The sequence below is a fragment of the Perissodus microlepis genome, chromosome 23, assembly GCF_051167445.1.
Source record: "Perissodus microlepis isolate ML-2025 ecotype Zambia chromosome 23, ASM5116744v1, whole genome shotgun sequence".
Classification (NCBI taxonomy): Eukaryota; Metazoa; Chordata; class Actinopteri; order Cichliformes; family Cichlidae; genus Perissodus; species Perissodus microlepis.
The window spans coordinates 28,686,846-28,709,655 of NC_140482.1; the positions used below are offsets into that span (position 1 = coordinate 28,686,846).

Here is a 22,810-nt window from a genome sequence, read left to right on the forward strand (position 1 = left end):
TCACAAATACCTTTATTACTAGTTCGCTTTGTCTGAAGTGTATAATTCCTCGTGTTTATGTGCGAAAGTGTGACCTTTGCTGTTCACACTTTGGCTTTGCAGAGAATCTTTAGTTTTTGCAACACTATGCAGCTAATTGTTTTTTATAGTTCGTCACTCTGACCAGAACTGCGCTAACACAGGAAGCACGATGAATCCTGTAACCTGCTGCTCTCATGGTGTCACACCTTTCCTTATATGAAATAAAATGAACCAATAACATGATAACATCTTAGCTAAGCCTTGTCACTGCATAGATCGTTTTTTTAATGAAACACACCAAGACTTTAGTGAACAGACACCCTTGTTTCTTAACTTTTTTTGTAAAACATTTGCCCATTTATCCAACAACATGTATTTTGGAGCCGGGGGTTTCGGTTTTCACTTGACTCAATAAGGTAGTCTTCCTCTAAGTTTTAAATATTTTCTGTGGAAACTTAGTGTGATCATCCATGCATCCCTTGGGAGCATGACTATTTGCTGTATTTTTCATTGTTGAAAACATTAGTTGTCGATATACTTTGTCATGAGAACATTTTGCCTATGATAATTGGCCAGAGACATCATCATCTTCTGGGAATAATAAATATCACTGGCTATTTCCACACAGATCTGGTGACTTTTATTTGTTATTTTTTGCTTAGGTTTCGTACAGATTTGCAACCGACTGGCTGATCTTGCCTTTTTGTACAAAAACAAAACCAATGTCACAGTGAATGTCCTACTTTTCTATCCATGTGTTGCTCTTTTCTCCCATATGTCTCTCTGTTCTGCTGTATTTTTAAACAATTAGAAAATCCCATCATTGGCCAGCAGCTGTTGTAATCTTTTGGCAGTCTCCCAGAAAGACGTGTGTTTTTCTTTGTTTGTCTGGCAGTTGTTTGTTATTCTCCATGTGTGAGGGGAAAAAGTGAGTTGAAGTGCCCTCGGACGTGTTTGTGGGAGTGAGGCGTGCTGACATGGTTGGGGAGGGAATAGGCTTCGGCCCGTTGGGAGGAAAAGAGAGGGGGGTTAGGCGGGGGTTGACGTACTGATGCACCACAGGTTTTTGCCATTAGGTCTGGTGGTTTTATCGCTATAGTAAGACCTTACCGTATTTTAATATATGTATCCTTTCAGTAAGAGTTAAAGATAATCTTTCTGGGTTTGTAGTAAATTCACGAGAAACAAGAGCATAGCAGCATAAAGTCCAGGCTGAGGCTGTCTGTGAAGAGTTTGGGATTTGTCTCTTGAGAAAAACATGGTAATAATAAATCCTCTGATGTTTTCCTCACAACAAGGAGAGGGAAACTATGCCATACATGATCTCTGGCTTTATGCTGATCCAGCATAGGCTTATTTGGCGGCACAGAAAGAGAAAACAATAGCTATGTGTTCTGAGCAACAAAAAACCCCAAAACCCTTTCCCCCTAGCTGTACCCCACCGCTGAGGCGCTGTGTTTTTGGAGTCAGTTGGAGAGTTTAACATTGTTATCAAACTGTCTTTCACTTAGACTTTAATTATTTCCAAATGTTCCATCTGATTGCTGTTGGCAGCCTTTGCGTGTTTAGTGTGATGTGTTTGAAATGTGAGCGGGCCTTGGCTGGCACAAGCCAGTGAGGTCTGACCCCAAGAAAAAAAAATACTTGGCCAAACTCTTTCTCATAGTGTACTTGACCTTCTAATGTAAAAGTGCTGTTTGTTACCTCACTCAGAACAAATTCTCTTGTACCACCCCGAGTCCCACTTGAGGTTTGTGCATCTGCAAAATGCACCCTCATTGTTTTTAAGTGGGTCATACTCACTTAAAACGTAAAGGAAATTTACAGCATAGGAAATTGTCAGGCTGCGGTTAGGTTAGTTAACCACCACAAAGGTTGTGGCCTATGAATAGAAGTTGCATATCATGCAAGAGTGTGAATGGTAAGTGCAGTCATGTGAATCTAAACGAACCATTGTGCCGGTCAAGGAATTGCAGCATTAATGGATGATAGAAATGTTCATTATAGCTGACTGTGCAGAAGAGAAAGCATAGCCAGACTGACTGAACTCCGAACATCTACTGGAAAGTAAAATAGATATGTGTACATCCAGTTCCCCCGTTGCCAAAAACCTATTAATATGAACATTTAATTACTGAGAGTTGACAGTTGTATGACATGCTTTAAAAATGATGGGGAAACCAAGACCAAAATCCTTATAAAAATGTCTTTAATGTTGTATACTGGGACAAAAGGAGGTACCCTAAAAGTAAATGATGATAAACAATAATAAACACAGTTTTATATTTGGTAGTTGTTTGAAACAAACAAACACATAACTGTGCTTAAAATCCACTGCTTCTCTAGTGAGTCTCTTGTCCTGTCACTGAACTTCAAATTAATTTTCTTGGACTGCAGCTGGCGACAGTAGTCCATGTCCTTCTTCGCAGCCTCATAGCTTTACTTAGTCCTGGTAAGAATGGCCCTCCAACTCAAAGTCAGTCCCCAGAGCAGAACAAGGACTACTGATATCAGCTGCAGGCAGTGGAATTTAAGGGACAAGGCGTTCTCTAGGGCAGTACTGGTTACCACCAGGTGAACTTTAAAATAAAAAGTGAGAGGGTTGTCCGTTCGTGGATGGCGTTGTTCTCTCAGACAGATAAAACAAAATAAAAGAAAAGACTAAAAGAATAAAGGACTCCGAAGACACTTGGCCAGCCCAGGTAAAGTCTATGTGTGGGAACAACTTGGGCAATAAGCAAATGGACTAAGGTGGTGACTATGTTCTGTGAATCCCACAGAAGGCCTAAATCTTTCAGCCAGTCAGTAAATGCACGACCTTCTAGCAGTCCGTAAGGAGCCCAGTCAGCTGGGGGCCTTCTTTGTTGGATTTGGATGGCTTCACTGTGTCTGCATGGGTTTTCTGCTACAGTCTGAAAACATGCAGATTGGGTTTACGGGCAACCTTAAATTGCCCACTATGTGAACATGAGCATGAACGGTTCTTTCTCTACATCTGTATCTGATCCAATGTCAGTTAGCATTGGCTCAAACCACACTGTGGGCATCAGGTTACGATGGTATCAACTACAAGGGATGATTCGCAGTAAATAAGACTTCTGATTTTAAGAATAGAAAGATTTCCGATTTTTAAATAGTCTCCATGATCGGTAAAACCTACTGACTGACCTTAACAACAATTAGTTTATGCAGTTTTGTTACACCACAAGTGTTCACCAGATGTTTTGATTGTTCAGGAAATTGCACTTTTCTTGCTGACATATGCAAAGTTGTAAAGTATGAACTAAATCATTACTGTAGACCTTTGCTCAGACTCTAAAAGATGTGGACTGCAAATCCTGGTTCTTGTTGAATGTTAAATGTAACCATTGCAGGAAATCGGTGAAGTTACTTTAGGGCATTTATATTTAGAATACTGTGGGATGATGATGCTTTTGCGTTTCATGTTACTCAGCATACAGTTAGAGTGCGTAACATGGCACCATTTAGAGGAAAAACCTAGACTGTAGGGGAATCAGAAAAACAAATGTATCCAGTCATTCTACTGACATGTAGTTTTTGGGTTTGTTTTTTTTTTTTTTTAGCATTTGATGATTGTTAAAAAAGTTTCACCTCATAAAATCCAATTTTAGCATTAAAAAAAGTCAAGCTAAACCACCTGTGGACTACAGTGGATGAGAGGTTGGAGTACTAAGTTATGCGCTCACACTAAAAAGGTTAGTAAGGTCTAATAAACAGACATATCTGACAATAAATGCTCAGTAACAGACTAATAATATAGAAGCATTTTACTAACAAAAAAACTGGAGCACAGGCTACTTACGTATTATTGGCCAGATTATCCTATCAGATATTCTCCAAGAGGCACCAGCAGCATAAACAGATGAAATATATTGTTCTGTGAGGACAAGGTGGCAACTACAGCTGCCTGTGTCAAGATTAAAAAACAAAAACTTTAGTAAGTTAAAGTGAATGAATTATTTTTAAAAAAAGCTTCCTGTGCAGTTATGAAGGAGACATTTAAATATAGAGAGATAAAATGCTTTTGTAATAGGCTATAAATAGGATTTTTCTGCTGTTAAGCTGTGCTTTTTAACATACAAGTCTATGGGGTATGGCCTGCTCAAGTGGCCACTTAAGGGACTGCAGTTTTTGTCACTCGTGGGTTAGTTTCCCTTTTAAGCCCTCAAGAATGTTGCTTGGATTTAAATTGACAGCAATATATGAGGCTATGAATCATACACATGCTTTAATATTTATTTTTATTGCAAGAATTGTTGTTTCTCTGCTGCAGGACCGCTGTTTCGCAGCCCATGTGAGTTGCTGCCAGTGGGGACGGGACACCCAGTGCAAGCCATGCTGAAGAGCTTCACTATCCTGTCAGGGTGTGCAAGCAGGGGCACCACCAGCTTGCCTGAAGAGGTCCACATCATCAACCTGAGAGGACATGCTCATGAGGGACCAGACAACTCTCCAGTAAAAGTGAGTCATCCTTAGTCAAAGAACCTGAAACTTAAATTGTCTTAGGTTAACCTGTAAATGCTTTAATGTTGATCAAAATTTAGTAGGCAGAGAAACTATATTCATAGATTTATTTATATTAATTTTTCAATTTAGCAAGAATTTCAAATTAGAAGTGACCTGCCATAAGCTGGATGAAGATTGTAAGACCTGCTGTGGTTGATATTTCCACTGCCCTAGTTTTCTCAGTTCTGATAATGGCTGCAGTTATTTTCCATTTTACTTCAAGGAGACTTCTTGGCAAAAGTGAACGCCTTTTGTATTTTATTGATTCCACTCATTAAACAAAAAACAAAAACAGTGTCAGACATTACGATCAGGAGAGCTTTCGAAGAAATACTTTTTTAGCGTGAGTAATTAACACAGTGACAAGTCATTTAAGCACCAGGTATTTTCCCACCATTTGCCTCATTTAAACTCATTTAAACTGTCAGCACATCTACCGATAGTGTTCCTGTATTTGATGTTGTAAAAATTGTAAAACCGCTCCCTATCTTCGGGTGTTAAACGGCACATCTCGTGGCTGGAGTCCCAATCATCAGCCATAGTTTGGAGATGAATCACAGGCCCACATCCTTCAAAACAGCGGTGTCTAAGTTTTAAACCTTCATCCCCCTCAGTTAGAGAAGTGTGAAAAGCAGCATGTATAGACTTGTCATTGCAGTTGTGTTGCTGATGTAAGCATTAGCGTTGCCAAGGCCAAATGTACAGAAGCACAGTGTGTGTGGGTATGCTTCATCAGCACATAAATAAAGAAATGTTATTTGGGTGGCTGAGAGGGAAACATTTAAATAGCTGTGAAATGGAAACTTATGCATATCTTGACACTTTATGTCTTATTATAGACGTTTTAGTCATCGCTGTCGGTGGGCACTTCACAGTGGTCGTGAACTACTCACGAGACGAGAGCTACGTACGTCACACACACGATAAAAGGAATGACTCGGCCAGTAACAAAGCTTAAACTGAACTAAAACAACTGAAGCCTCACCTTTAAGGAAAAATGTAATGTAATATTAAACCTAAAATGGTACAATGTCGAAAGAATTTATGTTCCTTTATAGTGACTAGCAGAGTTTACATTGCGAGTCTTGAAGATAAACATTATTATCCAGTTGATAAGTTACCGAGTCAGTATTTATGGAAAAAATGATGGACTTCAGTATTACACGTGCACGTGGCCTTCACAGTCAGAAACTACACTGGATCACTATAATTGTAATAATTTGAACCCCAAATACCAGGGATTACCATAAGTGCGATGCAAATTGTAGCTGCTCTTATTTATGAATTTCTGTGGAATCATTTAGTAGATTTTTTTTGGATGTGTCCTGCAAAGTTTGAAGGCTTTGCTCTGTTTCATCTACTTCCCGATTTACTGTGTCAGGGTGGATTATGATTACATGCAGATAGATATTGTATTCACACAGAACAAACTGAACTGGGTTTTGTCTTCACCTGCTGAAAGTTATGATTGTTGGCCTTAGCACATTCCTCATCTTAAGGTAATTCCCAGACCAACTGATTGGCGTTTTAATAGACAGAGTGCAAGTCAAAGTATGCCTAGTATGGATTTAAGACTTACATGACAAAGAGCGTTCCTGTTTTAAGCTTGAACAGACTTGTGTGGAAAATCAAACAATCCTAACCATATTTTAGCTGCTGTGAAAGTTGCTCACAACCCACAAGACTGACTGTTTAAATCTTGTTGTCACTTGCTCTCAGGAGATCTTTCTGCACGTCGTCATCGACCAAATGATGACTCATAAATACAGTCAAACAGCAATGTCTGCTAGAACTAATTTAGCACACCTTTGGTTTGCTTATTCGATATATATCCTCATTTGATATATATCCTTATTTTCAGCTGACTTTATTTATTCTAAGTTCAAGATCAGTGAGAAGTCCATCACTAAACTTCACCAGTGTTGAATTTCTACTAGCTTAACTACAGTTGGATTATTCTATAAGTGGTGTACAAAAGTTGAATGTTATTCTAATTTGCTGTATTTAAAACTACAGCTTTATAGCACAGTAAAGGACTTAGTTCCAGAGTCTGTGAAACGCATCACTTTATCTAGCTTTCGGTCACCCATCACCTCCATGGTCAAGTGAGGACTAGCGCGGAGGAGGGAGAAATCCAGCTGTCTGTTCCCCTGCCTACAGCCTTGGCTACAGAAGGTCACGCCAGGTCTGGTTGAGATTAGGTGGCCCTACAGAAGCTCACTCTGTTACTGGAGGTTTCTGCTTGTGATTAGATAAGATATCCTAAAGGACACCCAGACCCTCTACCCACTCTGGTCCTTGATTTTGTTTCCACCTGAGACGTGGGCACAGATTGGCCTGTTCAGATACAAGCAGCTCCTGACAGCCTTCAACAGGACCGTGTTGGAGGGCAAACAATGCGTCAGACTATGGTCTTATTGACACAATCTGCCCCTGATCTTTTGTGACCGGAGGTGGCGATAATCCAGTGAGAAAATGGAAGTGAAACAAGGGGATCTTATCATCCTAGTCTGCATTTGGGCAAGGATGTTCTTACTTAGAAGGCTGTTGGAGAAAAGACCTCATTGGTCTTCATTAATTATCCTTGACCACAGAGCGTCTAAACCCTTTACTTCTTTCAAAAAACAAGTAAAGTTGTAAAAAAGACAGTTTCTACTGCAAATTCTTGAGCTCACTTATAACTTATAAGTTGATATATAGTTTATATAATGACATATAAACTTCGAAAGAACTCTTTTGAGTTTTCAGCAGTAATACTGTTTGGCTTAAAAGGTGGATCTGAAAAGCGTGTAGGAAAATAGCTGTAGTCAGCTTGGCTTCCCAACAGTTACTGTGATTTCCAACACAAGACAACATCCTGGTTTTGTGGCAAAATAGAACTCCCACATGAAGTCCTCAGACCACTCTTGCAGCGTAATCATTTTCTCCTCTGTCCATCTGCGGTTTTTGTCCAACATATTTTAGAAAATTATGGCTAAATACAGCAACATTGTTTATTGACAGTACAGTAATTCAGATATGTTAACTGTCAGTGAAAAGACTGTAGTAGTCCTATTATAAGACTCTATTTTATGTTAAGATACTAAGGAAACTGGGACTGATGACTGAAAAGCAAGTAATGCCTAATTTAAAGTTGGAGTTCAGTTTTAGTGTATGAATACATTTCTTGTCATTGAATTTGAAGGATTGCACATTTATTTCACTCTAATTAATCGATCATTTCCTGAGTATGCTTTAGTGTGTCTCCTTTGCTTATTTTCTAAGCCTTCATGAAGGCGCCTGGTCAATGCATGGTACTGTAGACCTTCTCTGAGGTTTCCTCCACACCTCAGCTGATAGGGGACGAGGTTGTGACTGGGCTGCAGTACAGTCTGTATTTGGATGTTTTGAATGTGTCGTTGTGAGCTTTGCCTGTCTTCAGCTTCTGGAGAACACAATGTGCCCCGGTGACTCCTAATAAGTGTCTGCTCAGCTAAGGCTTGACCAGGTAGTGGAATAAATCTGCTATTGCACATGGTGTGCATGGGCTAATATGGACAAGGGAGATTGCATGGTCAGTTTCAGACACTTTTATGCACACATGTGTACAGTCGCGCAGACATCCTGCAGCTGCAGTGTGTGAGGCCTGCTTCACATCTCTTTCACGCCCATGTGTAAAAGTCATGGCTTGCAGTTTGTCTGTGTTTTCAGTAAAGACGTGAAAGCAATGAATTGTTTCCTGCCTGTACCAGTGAAACCATTCTTTATGGGTATTAACCAGTAGGTATGAACTGCTACTCATTGAAAGAAAAGGCACAGCTGGACCTGACTCACAATACACACTTTGGCTTCTGGCCAATCTCACACTAAAGCCGAGCTATTAAGTGCAACAGAACACCTCAGTAGTGACTGTGCAAAGTGCTTCGTCTGGATAACGTGGCATTTGCAGGGATTGCTTTGACTGTACAATAACAACCAGAGGTTGACAGTATGCTAATCACTCATTTAGGAAGACTGAAGCTAGAAATGCATACAATGATCTGATTTTGAATGATCTGCAAACTTTGCGTTCAAAGTGATGAAAGTATACCTATCTGTGCTCCAAGTTTCAGTTTGAATTACCATTTTTGATTACTGACACATCCAAAAGAAGAACAGACTCTCACTGGCATTTATTAAAAGCACTGCTGGTTTATATTACAAGTGACAAAAGCTGTTAGGTTTTTACGTCAACATAAAATCATCTGGTTTGAAGGAGACTCTTCAACCAAGTTAAGGCCGTTTTTTGTACCAGCCAAAAATGACAAATCTTGCACAAACAAGCCAAGAATGTGCAACTCTGTTGTTGACTGGAAGACATCCAAGAAGAGTTGGTATCTCTCGGCGCCCTGCCACCATGATGTAGAAATTTGTAGGTTTTAATAAAATGTCAGAACTTTTGTGCTTTGAGTGGCCAAGAGATTTTCTCTGCACGTTCTTGGTCATATCAGGATACACTATTACTAATTTACGAACCTATTATTTTCATCTAGGAAACACTCTACCCATTATGCTATCGACTCATAAGTGTGTTTCTGCTTACGTTTGCAGATTAGCAGTAACCATGCTAACATGGTTACTGTGATCATGTTAGCAGCTGGGTAGAAATTTGCTTACAGGAGATTTCGTTTTTTGTTTATTATTATTTAAACAATTTAAAATTACAGAGTAATCAGTGGTTCATCTCTCCAGTTTGGTAAAGAATCATTTATTTATATTTCAGCAACTTGAACCATTTGCCAATAATTTCTTTTTAAATGTTACCCCACACAATGCGTGCTGAGCAGTGCCAGGCCACATTGGGTAAAATATGTGTGGTGGTTTAACTGAGCTACTCTGCAATTTCAAAGTAACATTTTTGATCTGGATTTGAAATCTAAGCCACCCCCCCAAACTCTGTTTTTTAATTCAGTGTTTGCCTTTAACAGTAGGCTTTGTTTCATAGACTCTCAACTCTCCTCTTTCAAAATATGACCACTTATGATACTGGCTCGACTGGAATTCTTTTTTTTTTTTTTTTTTACTTGTAACGTGTTATTCACATTTGTCTGAAATAGAGATAGATGATTTCTTCAGCTTCAGTGGCCCTGCTCAAAGTAACAGAAAACCCTCTCTTTTACCCATGTGGGCCTCCGAGGACAGAGAGACAGGCCAAATTGGAAAGTCAGTATTCTTGGATAGGTCAAAAGTGACTTTTAGCTGGGCTGCAATTCCTAGTAAAGCTGCAATACCAGGTTGTGTGTTTCAGAAGGAAATGATTTCCTCAAATAATGTCAGAATGATTTTCACATTTTCACAAAATTGAATTACATTTTATAAAAACAGCCCAATCTTGCAGAGTAAGACAAGAGTTAGTGAGAGCGACCTGTGGACTGCTGCTCATATTTCCTCCGAGCTTGAAAGCCCTTTGGGTTTTTGAGGCAAAATAGCTTTTCGTGGCTTGACTATTGACCTGGAGGTGTTGGTGTTTTGCCACCTAAGCTCTAAAAAAAACAGTGACCTCATCTCAAAGTGTTCTTTTCTTCTCTATTTGCTCTGGTTTTAAGATGTAGGTATCAAGTTTAAACAATCTCCCACATGTTTTTTCTGTCACGTGTAGAGGTAGCCTTTTGTACTCTGCCTAACAAGCCACTGCTGCATGCGCATGAATGCACACGAGCCCAACATTACTGTAAACACTTTGTTCCCAAGTGGAGCCAAAATAAGCAATTCAAAAAAAAAAAGGAGTCTTGTCAGGGCATAAGGTTGGGTGATAGGGTAGAAAATAAATAAAAGGGGTCAGTGATATCTCAAATCACCCATCTTTTTCTAATCAGTTTACCCTAGGCAAACATCAAACACAGCCACTGGCTCTGAATCAGGGCGAGGTAGAGCAGATGATTGCTTTATCAGCTGGAATTTGCTGGTATCTTAGACTGTGAGTGACTAGCTGGAAGAACTTACCAGGCAGAAACGTAACAGTGTCAGATATGAGTTTAGCTAGCACACAAGACAAACCGAACACATACAGTAAACCTGTTTAGGTCTTTCTTTTTTTAAATTGAAGCTTACTTTGGAACTTAGTAATAACCTTTATTTTTAAAAAAGTAGCGGAACTTATACATCACGTTAAAGTACAACAACATTTTTGGAAATGGACTGGTTCTTCTATAGCGCTTTTCTACTCCACTTGAGCATTTAAAGTGCTTTAAACAGGATGCCTCATTCAACAAAAACTGTATTTTCTCTAATGGCCACTTAAGGCTGGGTCCACAAACAGCAATTTTGAAATTTGGGGCCGGGGTTTACAGATACATGACCTTATAGGTACCTGTGGCCAGGAGCTGTCTGCTAGGCTTCACCTCAGCTAATTCGAGTCACTGAACCATGTTTGTGGGGTTGGCGCCTTTTATACCATTTTTATTGGCATCCTCTGACAAATAATAGGGCTCGAGCTGGCTTTTCTAGAAGACACACTGGTAACTGTGGTGTTGGCCTATATAGACTATGTATGTTAATGCCATTCTTTATTGATCCCATTATTTATTACTGATTGTACACAGATTTGTAGTTTAACGCTACTGTACATAGTAACTTTTATGTCTGAATGAAGTGTAGAAACAGAGTAGAAAAAACACGGGTGTACAAATGCTCCATTGCACGAGTCATACGTTACTATTTTTAACTGTCAGAAAAGTAGGCCAGTAATGATCAAATTCATTGACCAGTCTCAACTGGAATCAGTTGCAGATTCTCTTACAAGTGCTTTTGCTCCTGCAACATTTAGCAGTTGGGAGGATCCTGTTAACAAAAGCAATTAACATTTCTTGTTTTTGGTAAATGGAAATTGCCCAAAAAGGAACATAGTCCAAACAAAACACAGGACGCGATATACAGCTAAATATGCTTTTGATTTCACTGCATCTCTAATCTAGTGTTTTTTCTTCCTGACCCTGTGCTCCCCTCTCCCCACCTTCAGTGCTGTGTTATTTACTTCAACATGTCCTGCTTTTGTGTCATATCACTAAAAGATTGCTATCCAGACGTCCTGTCTCACTTCAGCGTCTTTTCAGGGGTTTTTTTTTCCCTCTTTGGAGCTTTGCATTTAGCTGAGTACAGACTGATTATCATCACATTTAGGAGGAAGGCTCCAGGTAGCATCACCATCTCTCTCAAATATGTGGGTGGCGCTGATAAGAGCGGTCAACAGGTTTTGGTCCGCTTCTCCTTTATCTCTGAGCTTCTTTGCCTGAGCTTCCCTTCTCTCTGTACACCCTCAGTGATCCGGAAAGAACCAAGATCCAGACTGACAAGACACACGCACATACGCACACATCAGATAACACAGTATGATTGGTTCCAGGCAGTTCTCGGAGTTTGTTGTCTATGTTTTCAACTATAAAAATGTTGTGGTATGGGGTTTAGCCACAGTTTGTGTATGTCGTTGTTGTTTTTTTGTTTTTTTGTATAGTACTCTTGGATTTTAGTGATGATGGTTCATGTCATGTGATACATGCTGTGCTTTCTTTCTGTTTTTCTGAAGCTGATTATTATTTCCTGGGTGGGAGAGTGTGTTCCCAGATTAGTCTTACTTTTCAGATAATTAAAGGATGTTTTGGGTTTTTTTCAGAATCACTAGGGTTCATCAGGCATTTAATTAGCTCTGTCAATAAAGGAAACTCCCTTTTCCTGCAAGGACACTGAGCCGCAGTGATAGTGTGCTCTAACTGCAGGGTGCAGGTTTACACGGCTATGCAAAATATTTGATGGTGAAAGTATTTCATTACAATGTTGATGCACAGCCTTTATAAAGCACTCTTGAAACATTGTGTAATTAAGTTGCCTTGAAAGGTCCTGGAATTGCAAATGCATGCTCAAAGCAGGACAAACAAATCACCCTTTACAGTTTCAGTGTCACAGGCATCAGTAGGATCTAAATCTAACCATGTGGCTTTGCTATACAACAAAAGCTTGTCTGTGATTTGTGTTTTGTTTTTTTCGGTTTTGTTGTAGTTGGCGCTGTGTTTGTTGTTGGAGCTGATTTAGAGCTTAAAGTTGATGCTGTGTTGTTTTTTTCCTCACATTTCCATTGTTTACACATGCTACCACCACTAATGGTATGCTGTGTGACGGCTTATCCTGCTACAGCTGTCGTCCCTTGTGTGGAGTTTAATTTCAGTAACGTGATAGTCCGAGACAAGCCTCCATCCGTGGCTGCTGGCAAATGCCCCCCTTAACTGTAATGGACCCTGCACCCCTAAATCCTTGTGCCAGGCTCCTGATAATCAATCAGCCGTGGCGTGACCTCCTGTCCCGAGCACACCCTGCAGGGTTCTCCGAAGGTAGCTGCCTCCATCAAGGACAACTCAGCGCCACCTGATCCTTACAAACACCACAAGAGGTACTTTGATGCCTGGTGCTTTTGCACCTCTTCTTTCCACACCCTGGCTGCTTGACAAGGTCTGTTGCTATGCCCACTAGCCTCACCAGACCTCATGAACACAGCTCTGTGGGCAGAGATGCACACCAGCTGCTGCTGAGTCCTCATCATTGCTTACATTGTGCAACCCAGAAAGGGTTTAGATTTTTATTAATGCTGTTTTCTCATTAAACTTGGAAAAAAACCCATAATAATCACCACAGTTTTCGCCCTTTCCGACCCCTTAGCGCCTCTTGGCACTTCCTCTTCTTGGAGCTCTGTTTATGCCTGCGTTTGCAGGTGACTCACGTCTTCTGGAAAAGTTTCTGTCTGGGTTTAAAATTCCTCATCTTTTACAACTCTCCCCGACTCTCGTTTTCTTTCTACCTCCTTCTTCCATCTATTGAAGCCAGGCTCTTAGAGCCAAGCCAGGTATGATTATATCTTGGTTGTTGTTATCCTCAAAGGAGCAATACAGTCGCTTTTTCCAGTGTCTGGATTAAGTGTGGGGGGGAGCAAATATGAAAAAAAAGGGGAAAAATAGTGAGACAGAGAGAGCGATGAATCTCTGATCTGTTTGTTTGGATCACCATCCAGATTGCCTCATAGATAAGTGTTTAGTAATTTCTTCCATTTCCTTGTCTCATAGGGACGTTTTAACGATTTTTGCAACACTTTCATGGACCACATAACTGAACGTTCTGGTTTGCATTACTCTCCTTGAGGGCTTACATCTGTTGAGGAATGATAATTGGACTTTGATGCTGACTCTGTTTGTTCTGTTGGTATCTCTTGTTAAATGACTTCATGAATCATCACAGTGACACATCGTTGTACTTCAGAAAATGATAGTCAGACTTTCCTTCTGTGCTGAGGTATATGTTAGTCTAGAATGCTGCATGGCTTCAAAAATACATCAGATTACAATGAATTCTTGTTTTAGTGACAAATGGTTCAAATGGAAACAGAAAAAAGAGAAATGCCAAAAAAAAAGCCTGTTCATTAACTGCATACTTCTTGATAAAGAAGATATCATTTGGCACAGTTATTATAGTCTACATGATAATGAAACAAAAGTCAACCTTTGGTATAAGTGGCAGCTTTGTCCGACATGAGGAAGCACATTAAAAAGCAAATCTTTACTCGTTGAAATAAATTGTAAATCTTTGTATGTTTTTGGCACCTAGGGGGACTCTTCCTCGAAGTTGGCTTTGAGGATGTGCTTCGAGTGCGATCACAATCTTATCTTGTTTGTGTGTGAAAGTATTCCGATAAAATGGTGCGGTTGCTTCTTGTTTATGCTCTCCCAAGATTCCTGTAATGTTTCCTCGGAAAACACTTCTAGTTTCACTGTAAAATTTTTTTTACCAGATCAAGCTTTTAATTTAATAATACAGAAGTTTTGCATATATTACGACATTCAAAAGTGAAAAGTGTTTTCATATATTGCACAGTTGCTGTAGCTTGTTTTTCAAGCTCCAATGACTGTATTTAAATGTAGTTGTATGTAAGTTCCTTGGAAACCGTCCCTTTAGTGCTTGAAATCTGTAAGCTTAGTCTGAATATTATTGAATACAACATGATGTTCTTTTTGTGAATCAGTGGCCACTTAGGGAGTCAGAGAGGAGGATAATGCTGTAGGGGTGGGCCAAGAAAACACCCTGCTCAATGCTTCATATTGGAATCACTGACCAGTCTATAGGCCTAAAGTGATTGTTAGCAACCACTTGTTACCAGTCAGGGAATACTCATTTTGTTGCGTATATGACATAAACCACTGCCTACTGTCATCTCATGTAAGCAAACACCCATAACGCTTTATGTTTTAATAAATACCATACATATTCATAGTGATTAGAGAACAGTAAAAACAAACACATTAGCCGTTTTTACTACTTTTTGTTAAATTGACTGGAACTTATACTGCGTCTTTCTACTCAGTTGCGCAATCAAAGTGCTTTTTACTGCAAGTCTAATTCACCTAATCAGACACACATTCACACACGGCTTTCTTCCAAGGATGCTTCAGCATGCTGACTGGAGGAGTCAAGGATAGATCCACTAATCTTCGAGTTGGTAGACAACCCACTCGACCACCCCAAATTGTTGACGGCATACAGCATAGTCAACAGTTACTGCTGATAAATTACGTTACCTAGCATTGATGTTCTGCTCTATTTATGATAGAGCAGGTCTGAAAATGTGATAGCAGAAATGTATTTGTTTTTTTTACTTTGCTTCTTCTTGCTGGTTAGGTGAAGGCACACAATGCTACTTGGTCGCTAAAACCGTGCTAAAACCAGCTTGGTTGAGGCTGCATGTTGAAAAATTAGGCTTAAATGTGGCACGGAGGCGCTTTTACCAGTACTGAGCTTTGAAACAACAAGCTGGAAGGGAAGATGTGTCGCAGATGTGCCATAAAGGCCAGCAGTTTTGACAAAACTCCAGTGTTTGACACCCCGGGAATAAGCATGGACCGTAAAATATCAACTTGGCAAGAGCAAATGTAAAACAATATTAAAGGGATAAAGGATATTGTACTCTGTTCAGTATTTAGTCTGGTTCAGAACCTATAACAAACTGTTTACTTTTTCCATTAATAAATCCATCTAAATGAGTACTGCAGTGTTTGCAAATACGTTTTGTAGTGACTGAAAACATATGAGTGTAGCAGAAAATGTTAACGGTTTCAATTATAGCGTGTAGATCTCTGTCTCGATAATACGCACTCCATAACCACATCTGAGCAACTTAATGCTCAGCCTGTTTTTCACTAATTCAAGCACTGCTAATAATAACCTGTCAACTTGCTTTTTAATCACCATCACTCTGTTTTCAGCTCATTTGTTCTGTTATTGAAGTACAAAAGCTATATTTTGAGTTTAAAAGCAAAAGCTGATCTTTTGCTGAGCTGTGAATAATTAACTGGTGTTGTGTAGATCCTAAAATATGAGTCCTTGTGGGTTCAGTTAGTGATTTACAGCTTTTTACTGCTGACACACAGAATGGAGCTGATTTGATTAGTCTGTGAATACAGAGAGGAGGAAGTTTAAAGATGAGTGTCAGACAGACCTCTGAACCCCCCGAGAGTGTCAGTTCTCATCAGTGACAACAATAGAGAATTTTAACAGTTCTTTAGTAAGCTGGTGTTTTTCAGTTTGAGTACAATTTAAAGAAAATGATGGAAAGCCAGACCCTTGCCTGAGATGATTTTGGGTTAAGCCAACGCTCGCACTTTGAACCACCTGACTCACTTTGGCGTAAGTGAAGGCTAACACTAGAAACGAGAAACATCAGTTAAGGTCCCAAAACACGCACGTTTGTTTTCGCCATCTCACTAACAGACTGTGAAAATCTATTTTAATGGGAGTCTGAAAAAAAAAGGCATAGTTGCAAGCTGTAGGGATGGTTACAGGGACTTACTATTTTTTTCCCCGTGAACAAAGACTCCACTGTGTGAAAGTTAAGAGCCCTCTGAGGATACATATCAGAGCTAAGCAAGTGCCTTTTAGGGAGAACACAGCACGCCGTCTTTGTAAGTTTATCAGCAAAGTGAGTACATAAACAACCACAAAGCTAGATAACGTAGAACAATTTACATCATAACAGAGCTGGATTTTCACCAGACTAGTAGCAGTTGCCTGATATTAATGCTTATACAAAAACGGAACATGAGAATATCAAAGCTTTGACATTTGCCCAGTTCAGCTGTGTGAAATCAGATCATGTTATGTACTCTGACTGATCTCGTAGGATTTGTGTTTTTTTACTCTTCTCACTTCCTCAATATACTTGTGGTAACAGGGCGCTAATTTCTCTCTTTCTTTTTCCCCTTTCCCCCCCCTTTTTTTTTTTGCTCTTGCCAGGTTGACTTACATCTGAAGCCCATCCAGTCGATGCTGCACCACCAGAAGCCCCTGGTCTTCGTGCTCAGCTCCCCCCAACCATTGATCTGGAATGTCAAAACAGAGAACCTGGCTCTGCGCATCCAACATACCTTTTATGTGAGTCCAGAACACAAAAATCCTTTAAGTCCTGCTTCCTAAAACTGTGTATTCATTTCCTCACAGGCTAAACCGCATTACCGTTTCAGTAGCCTTTTCTATGAGTAACATATTTGAAGCGATGTAAATTTGCGGAGGAGGCCGTTCTGCACTTCAAAGGGAGGTTTCCAATGTTTTGGGGGCACATCTGGTCAACGCGCATGTGCAGTCGTAGCTTGTGTAGAGCCGTGCATAATGTTTCATCTGGTGCAGTGGATTCTTTAGTCGTAATATAATTTTGGAAGTATTTAGCGGAAGTTTGATTCACATTATCTTATACAGGATGCAGCTGTAAGAGGTTGTTTTTACGCTCATAAATGGGCCAAAATGTATTTATCTAACACAGTCTGCTTCGTCAGCTTTATTCATGCTCGACATCCACAGAGTCGTGTCCCCCACCCTTCTTTACACAGTCCTGTTGATAGCTTGGCTGCTGTCCATATGACACTGGGTGTATCCATGTATCACAAAAACCCCCTCAGCGGTGAAGGTGTGGTACCAAAAACTGTAGCACTAAAGCTTCACCAACTTTATCCTTTCGCCTACTGATTTTTGTTGAAATTGTCGTACAAGTTGGTTTGCAAGCAAGTATATAATATTGATAAATCCTGTGTTTTTCTTTCTACAAATGTAACTTTTATTTGTTACAAGATCTCTTCCTCTTGCTTTGCAGACTGAAGTTTTTCTTAGGACTCGGGTGGAAGAGGCAAAGATTTAGTGAAGGGTATCTTAGTGAAGTTGGAGCCAGGTCCCCTGGGGAGTCAGCCATATTTAGTGAAGGTACCAGGGGGCCTCTCTGGGAAACTTAATAAAAAATGTAAAAATGCACTGCTTCAGTGCTCTTGTTCAAAGCCCGTGTATCACATGAGAAAATCAGTGCGAAATGAAACCCAGAAGCCTCCGCTGTAGCTGTGGTCTCTGTTGTAGCTGTGGCTTCACTGTGCTATATAACTATGAAAACTTCGCTTTGCATTCATGTGAGCTGAAGGCTTTTCTGTATTGCTGGCTTCCCAGAAGTATTCATTTTTCAATTTCTATGTTAACACCAAAGCATTGTGCAAGAACGCAGCATCAGGTACGCAAATTATTTCCATATGTGGTTGAGAGTTTTCACGCTTACTTCTTAAGCTCAAAACATCTTCCCATAAAGCCAATGTGATATGGAGGACAATACGGACAAATGGCAAAAGCCTTGTGTTACGCACAGGCGCATAACACAAGGACAGCAAGAGGATCCACTGACTGTTGTTTGGGAGCATTTGCTGGCAGCGCTTCACTCTACTGGCCCTGTTACAGGAAAGGGTCACTACAAGTCAATAAAGTGGGTCATCACTTTTATCCAGTGCAGACTTATATCCTGATAGATGTTGTATCTTCCAGAATCACAATCCCCCAGTCAATGAATAGTTTGCCAAAAGTTTGAGAATGATGTCAGTCTTGCTTTTATCATTTCTCAAACTGGTGGAAAACCTATGTGAAATGTTCGAGTCTGACATGTTAAACACTCTCCACTGCTATCATCAAAACACTGGTAATAACCTTAGGAACCAGTTGCTAAATGCTAAATGCATTTCAGCTTTTATAGACTCCACTTGGTGTATACAAAAGTTGTCCCAACATAACCCACTGTAAAACACTCAAGCAAATGCACGATGCTTAACATATCCAGCAACAACAACAAAAGCAAAAAACCCAAGATATTAACCGTAATCAAATATTACTCCCAAACAAAAAAGTGATTGGCCAGCCAAAATCAACAGAAAGCATCAAATTCACTGAGACCAGCTTTGGAATGGTCGCAAAATCTAACCTAACATCAGAATTAAACCAAACAGAAAAAAAGATCAAAAGAAAATAAAGAAATAACAAATATAATCTGTACAGGTATACATTGCTGCTGCTGTGGACGAAGAAGAAAGACGAGGAACAAGCTTCCTGTTCTCTTTTATTGGCTTCCAGCTCATTAGACCAGACCAGAGACATCTAAATAAAGAGTGAACAAATTATGAGGGATGGATTATAGAGTCTGATTTACAGATAACCAGAGGGCCAAGGGCACATAACACCAAACACCTCACTAAAGCTGTCTTCACTCATGAACAGTGGGCAGTATCTGGAGAATTAGCTTGTCCTCAAGTACCCTGTCTCACATGTAGCACACAGCAGAGCATAGTCTCCTTCATATGTGTTCTTACTACTGAAAACTGGTTTAGAGACAATGCCACTTGTGTATTATGTTACAACTTTCAACAGAGAGGTTCTCCCGTAAAGGCTCAGTCATGTCTTGAAACAAACTTCTTTTCCTTTAATTTGTCACCTCTCCATATCTAATTTTAAGAACTACGTACTCCAATAAAATGTTCTGTGTGTCCCAGCCTGGTTGACATTTAGAACAGTAATTCACTGAGTATTAATAGGCCTCTGCTAGATCTTATGAAACCTTATAGGCTTGTGTGACAGGGACTTTCACCACAGAGTCATATTAGGTCTCATCACCTCTGCATCAAGAGTGATTCCTGTACAATAAAGTGTTTACATAGTTAGCTGACAAGGTTTTGTTTTTACTCATCGTGTATCCTAGAAAGGTTTCTTCTATTTTTAGAGAAATTTAGAAAATCTGTTATTTTTTTAAATAAAGCATTAACAGACATGTTTGAGGTTCCTAAAATTCACTAACCAATATGGGATCTGTTTGTCCTTGAGTGGGATCATAGTTTTCAGAGAAATTTACTACGTTAGGATATTAGGCCTGAGTGCTAAACAGCCCTTTTAATTATCATTTCCTGTACAAATGGAAATGTTCTCATGTCAGAAAGAAACTGATGCATTTCATACAGATGGATGAGCATCTGGCCAGCTTGTGTTTTCTTAAGCTCTGATAATGTGTGGCCAGTGAGATGAGTGTTTCTGCAAAGACCAGCAGGTCAGCATCACACTAAATATCTTCCCTTGTCAGTGGTGGCGAACAGACAGCAGCTGAAAACCATCATTTTAAAGAAAACTTCAAGGCAGAGCTAATGCTGTGAGTGTAACCATGTTGGTTTTAATAACTTCAGCTTAATCTCCAATTAAGAATATATTTTATTGAATTTTCTTTTTAAATGATAAAATGCATTCTTACATCTTTGACTTAATTCACAGTATTCATTAAATTGAAGCATTTTAGACCCAACAAAACCGAGGCGTCAGCTTTCTCTTGTTTGCCCTTTAGTACAATATTTGTCCGACACATAATAGCAGCTTTTGAGCGAGCTGAAAAGAGATAAAGGGAATTTAAACACTGTAGGCCGAACTAATGGCTTTGACTGACTACAGGGGCCCCTGCTGAATTAGGTGTTAAGTATTTCTGTTTGAGTGGCAGCACTGAGCCCTCTGGCAGTGCAAGCTGTTGGTATCTTATCCACCAGCCTGACTGCTGCACATTGCCCAAAGAAGTCCCGGATGTTGCTCCTCTTCTCAGGTTCTCACCACAATGACACCTCCTTAACATGCCACAAAACTGAAATACAACTCAACATCTTGCTTGAGTCTTCTCCTAACTGTTAATTGGTATTCATCTTCGTCATCTCCAATAACTGTCATAACTAATTCTAATCGATGTTTGGTCAGACCTGCTTTATGCTTTTACCTTCATCCATTTTTTTCCCTAACCACTTGTCAAAAGGTGGAGTAAACCCTGGAAAGGTACATCACAGGGCTCTTTGACATCCACGCCTTTAATGAGGTAGAAAAGGTTCGTTTCTGGTACTGCGCATGAAACGACAACTGATCATGACCACTGATGCAAAAAAAGGTCAGCACATTAAGGAACTTTCCACTCTTTCTGCTTTAGAAAGGAGTTGAGATGTCGCTTTAGTGAGAGCAAAGAGTCAAGTTAAGTCGGTTTTGGACTTAACACTTCAGAACAGAAACCCTATGCCAGACCTCCCTCACTTGCCTTTCCACTGGAGAGGCTGTTTCCTGCGACTAACAGGACTCTGAATCAGACCTGCCAGTCCTTGTTTCCTGGTCCCAGTGCTCAGGGCTCCATGGACACAGATGGGCTGCCTGGAAAAGCTTCAGAGATGTTGAGCACACTGTTACTGTTGGCCACTGGACTCCGATGGCTTTTAAAATGCCAGACTTTTGTTGTAAAACATGCCTTCCACAGTGCTTTTTGTCAATCAGCTGCAGGTGGGAATCATTGCGTTTGTAAACTGACATGAAATATGAACACTGAATAAAGGCCAAATTTTATTTTACCAAGGGACACCATGATTAGAAGTGAGACATCTGCAAAGTGTGCTTTGCTGACTTTGTGGCCAAATGCATATATTTCTTCTTGTGGGTTTGAGGTTGAGAGCTGTGTTGCATCTTCGCTTGAAAGGCTTGATCTGGAGCAAATGTTTTATGACTTTTCATGGAACAACACTGTTTAAGCTTTGCTGTTGGCATGTATGTCGTCCACTGCCTGGTTGCCAAACTTTGCCTTTTCATTCTAGTATTTCTTTCATTATTTGTAGGCTCATAGTTTGAGCTCTCTCCTCACTGTAATCACCAATGGAAACCATGGGTAGCCACTAGTGTTTTTATTTGGAGACAGTAATGGCAGAGGAACGCTCCAGAGTGGCGCTGAGACATATGGTATTGTTTTCTCCACAACAGAGCCCGCCAGTTCACAGGAACACATCTGCAGAGAGCAACATGATTAGGTCCCAGTATCTCATTGAGTAAGAGAAGATCAAATCAGCCACCAAAGCATTTATCACATTAATATCAGAGAGTTATTGCATGCTCATAATATCCATCAACTCATTCTGCACTTTCCATCACCCTCCTGTGTTTGCAGCACCTCTTATTTTCCAAACAGCTTTTTGCAATTTCCCAGGCTAAGGGTGTTGCTCAGTGAGAACGCAGCTCGTGATAATTGATCTCAAACATTTGGCATGCTGTCTCCCTTTTGCTCCACATATGGCCATAACATGTTGATCCATACAGGCAGAAAGAGCCGGAAATATACTGTTAAATGTTTGGGATCTTCAGGACTGGCAGATGTGCTTTTATCTTACATGATTTTTAATATATCCTTCATTGAAAACACTGAAAATGCAATGACCAGATGACCAGAATCAGCTTTCTGGAATCCTTTATTTATCCAGGTAAAAATCTAATAGAGAATAAGATTTTTTCTTTTTTAAGAGGGCAGCAGAAATGACAAGAAAAAACTGATTTAATCTCTCCAACTGTAACCACTTTCAGTAACATGGTTGACTAAAAGTACCATTATGAACATGAAAGCATGTGTGTCAGTGGCAGAGGTCTAAAGTTAATTTCTAACAACTGCAAAATTTGAGAAATGTCTCTCTATTCAGGGCAGTCATGTCTTTAAACTTCGATTTTCTTGCCCATGTTACTTTAATCAGAAAAAGAGTGGTACATTAGTAGCCTCCAGAACTGATCCAATAATTTTGGAAGCTGAAACATCAGACTTCCTGTTAAAACATGCAAATTTTGACTTCCCCAGCTTGGTAGTCTAATATATTTACTGTGACTCAGCTTCAAAATAACTGACACCATTACAGAGAACTCAGTATGGCAGCACTTTGTTAAAACAGATCGCCACCCGAGAGTAGAGACAATTTTACTTCACAAGTATTTCTTTTCTACAGCTCAGTCGGGAACCGCTGGAGCCCAAAAACGAAGCCAACATCAAAAGCCTCACAAGCTCACTTCCTACAGTGTCCACTTTACACTAATTAACGTCACTGAACGGGGCCCTCCCTACCAGTTTGTGCAATTTTTGTGTCTTTTGGGATATTTTCAA

General features: G+C 40.0%; 1 protein-coding gene across 2 annotated transcripts in view; it reads left to right on the forward strand.

The window, feature by feature from the left end:
* The window catches only part of tgfbr3 (transforming growth factor, beta receptor III), a 68,864-nt gene that overhangs the window by 21,459 nt on the left and 24,595 nt on the right, over nt 1-22,810 (forward strand). For both annotated transcript variants that reach the window (XM_084920612.1, XM_084920613.1), the window contains exons 3-4: nt 4,316-4,503; nt 16,831-16,968. In XM_084920612.1, the coding sequence (XP_084776738.1) occupies nt 4,316-4,503; nt 16,831-16,968 (326 nt within the window). The remainder of the gene's footprint in view (nt 1-4,315; nt 4,504-16,830; nt 16,969-22,810) is intronic.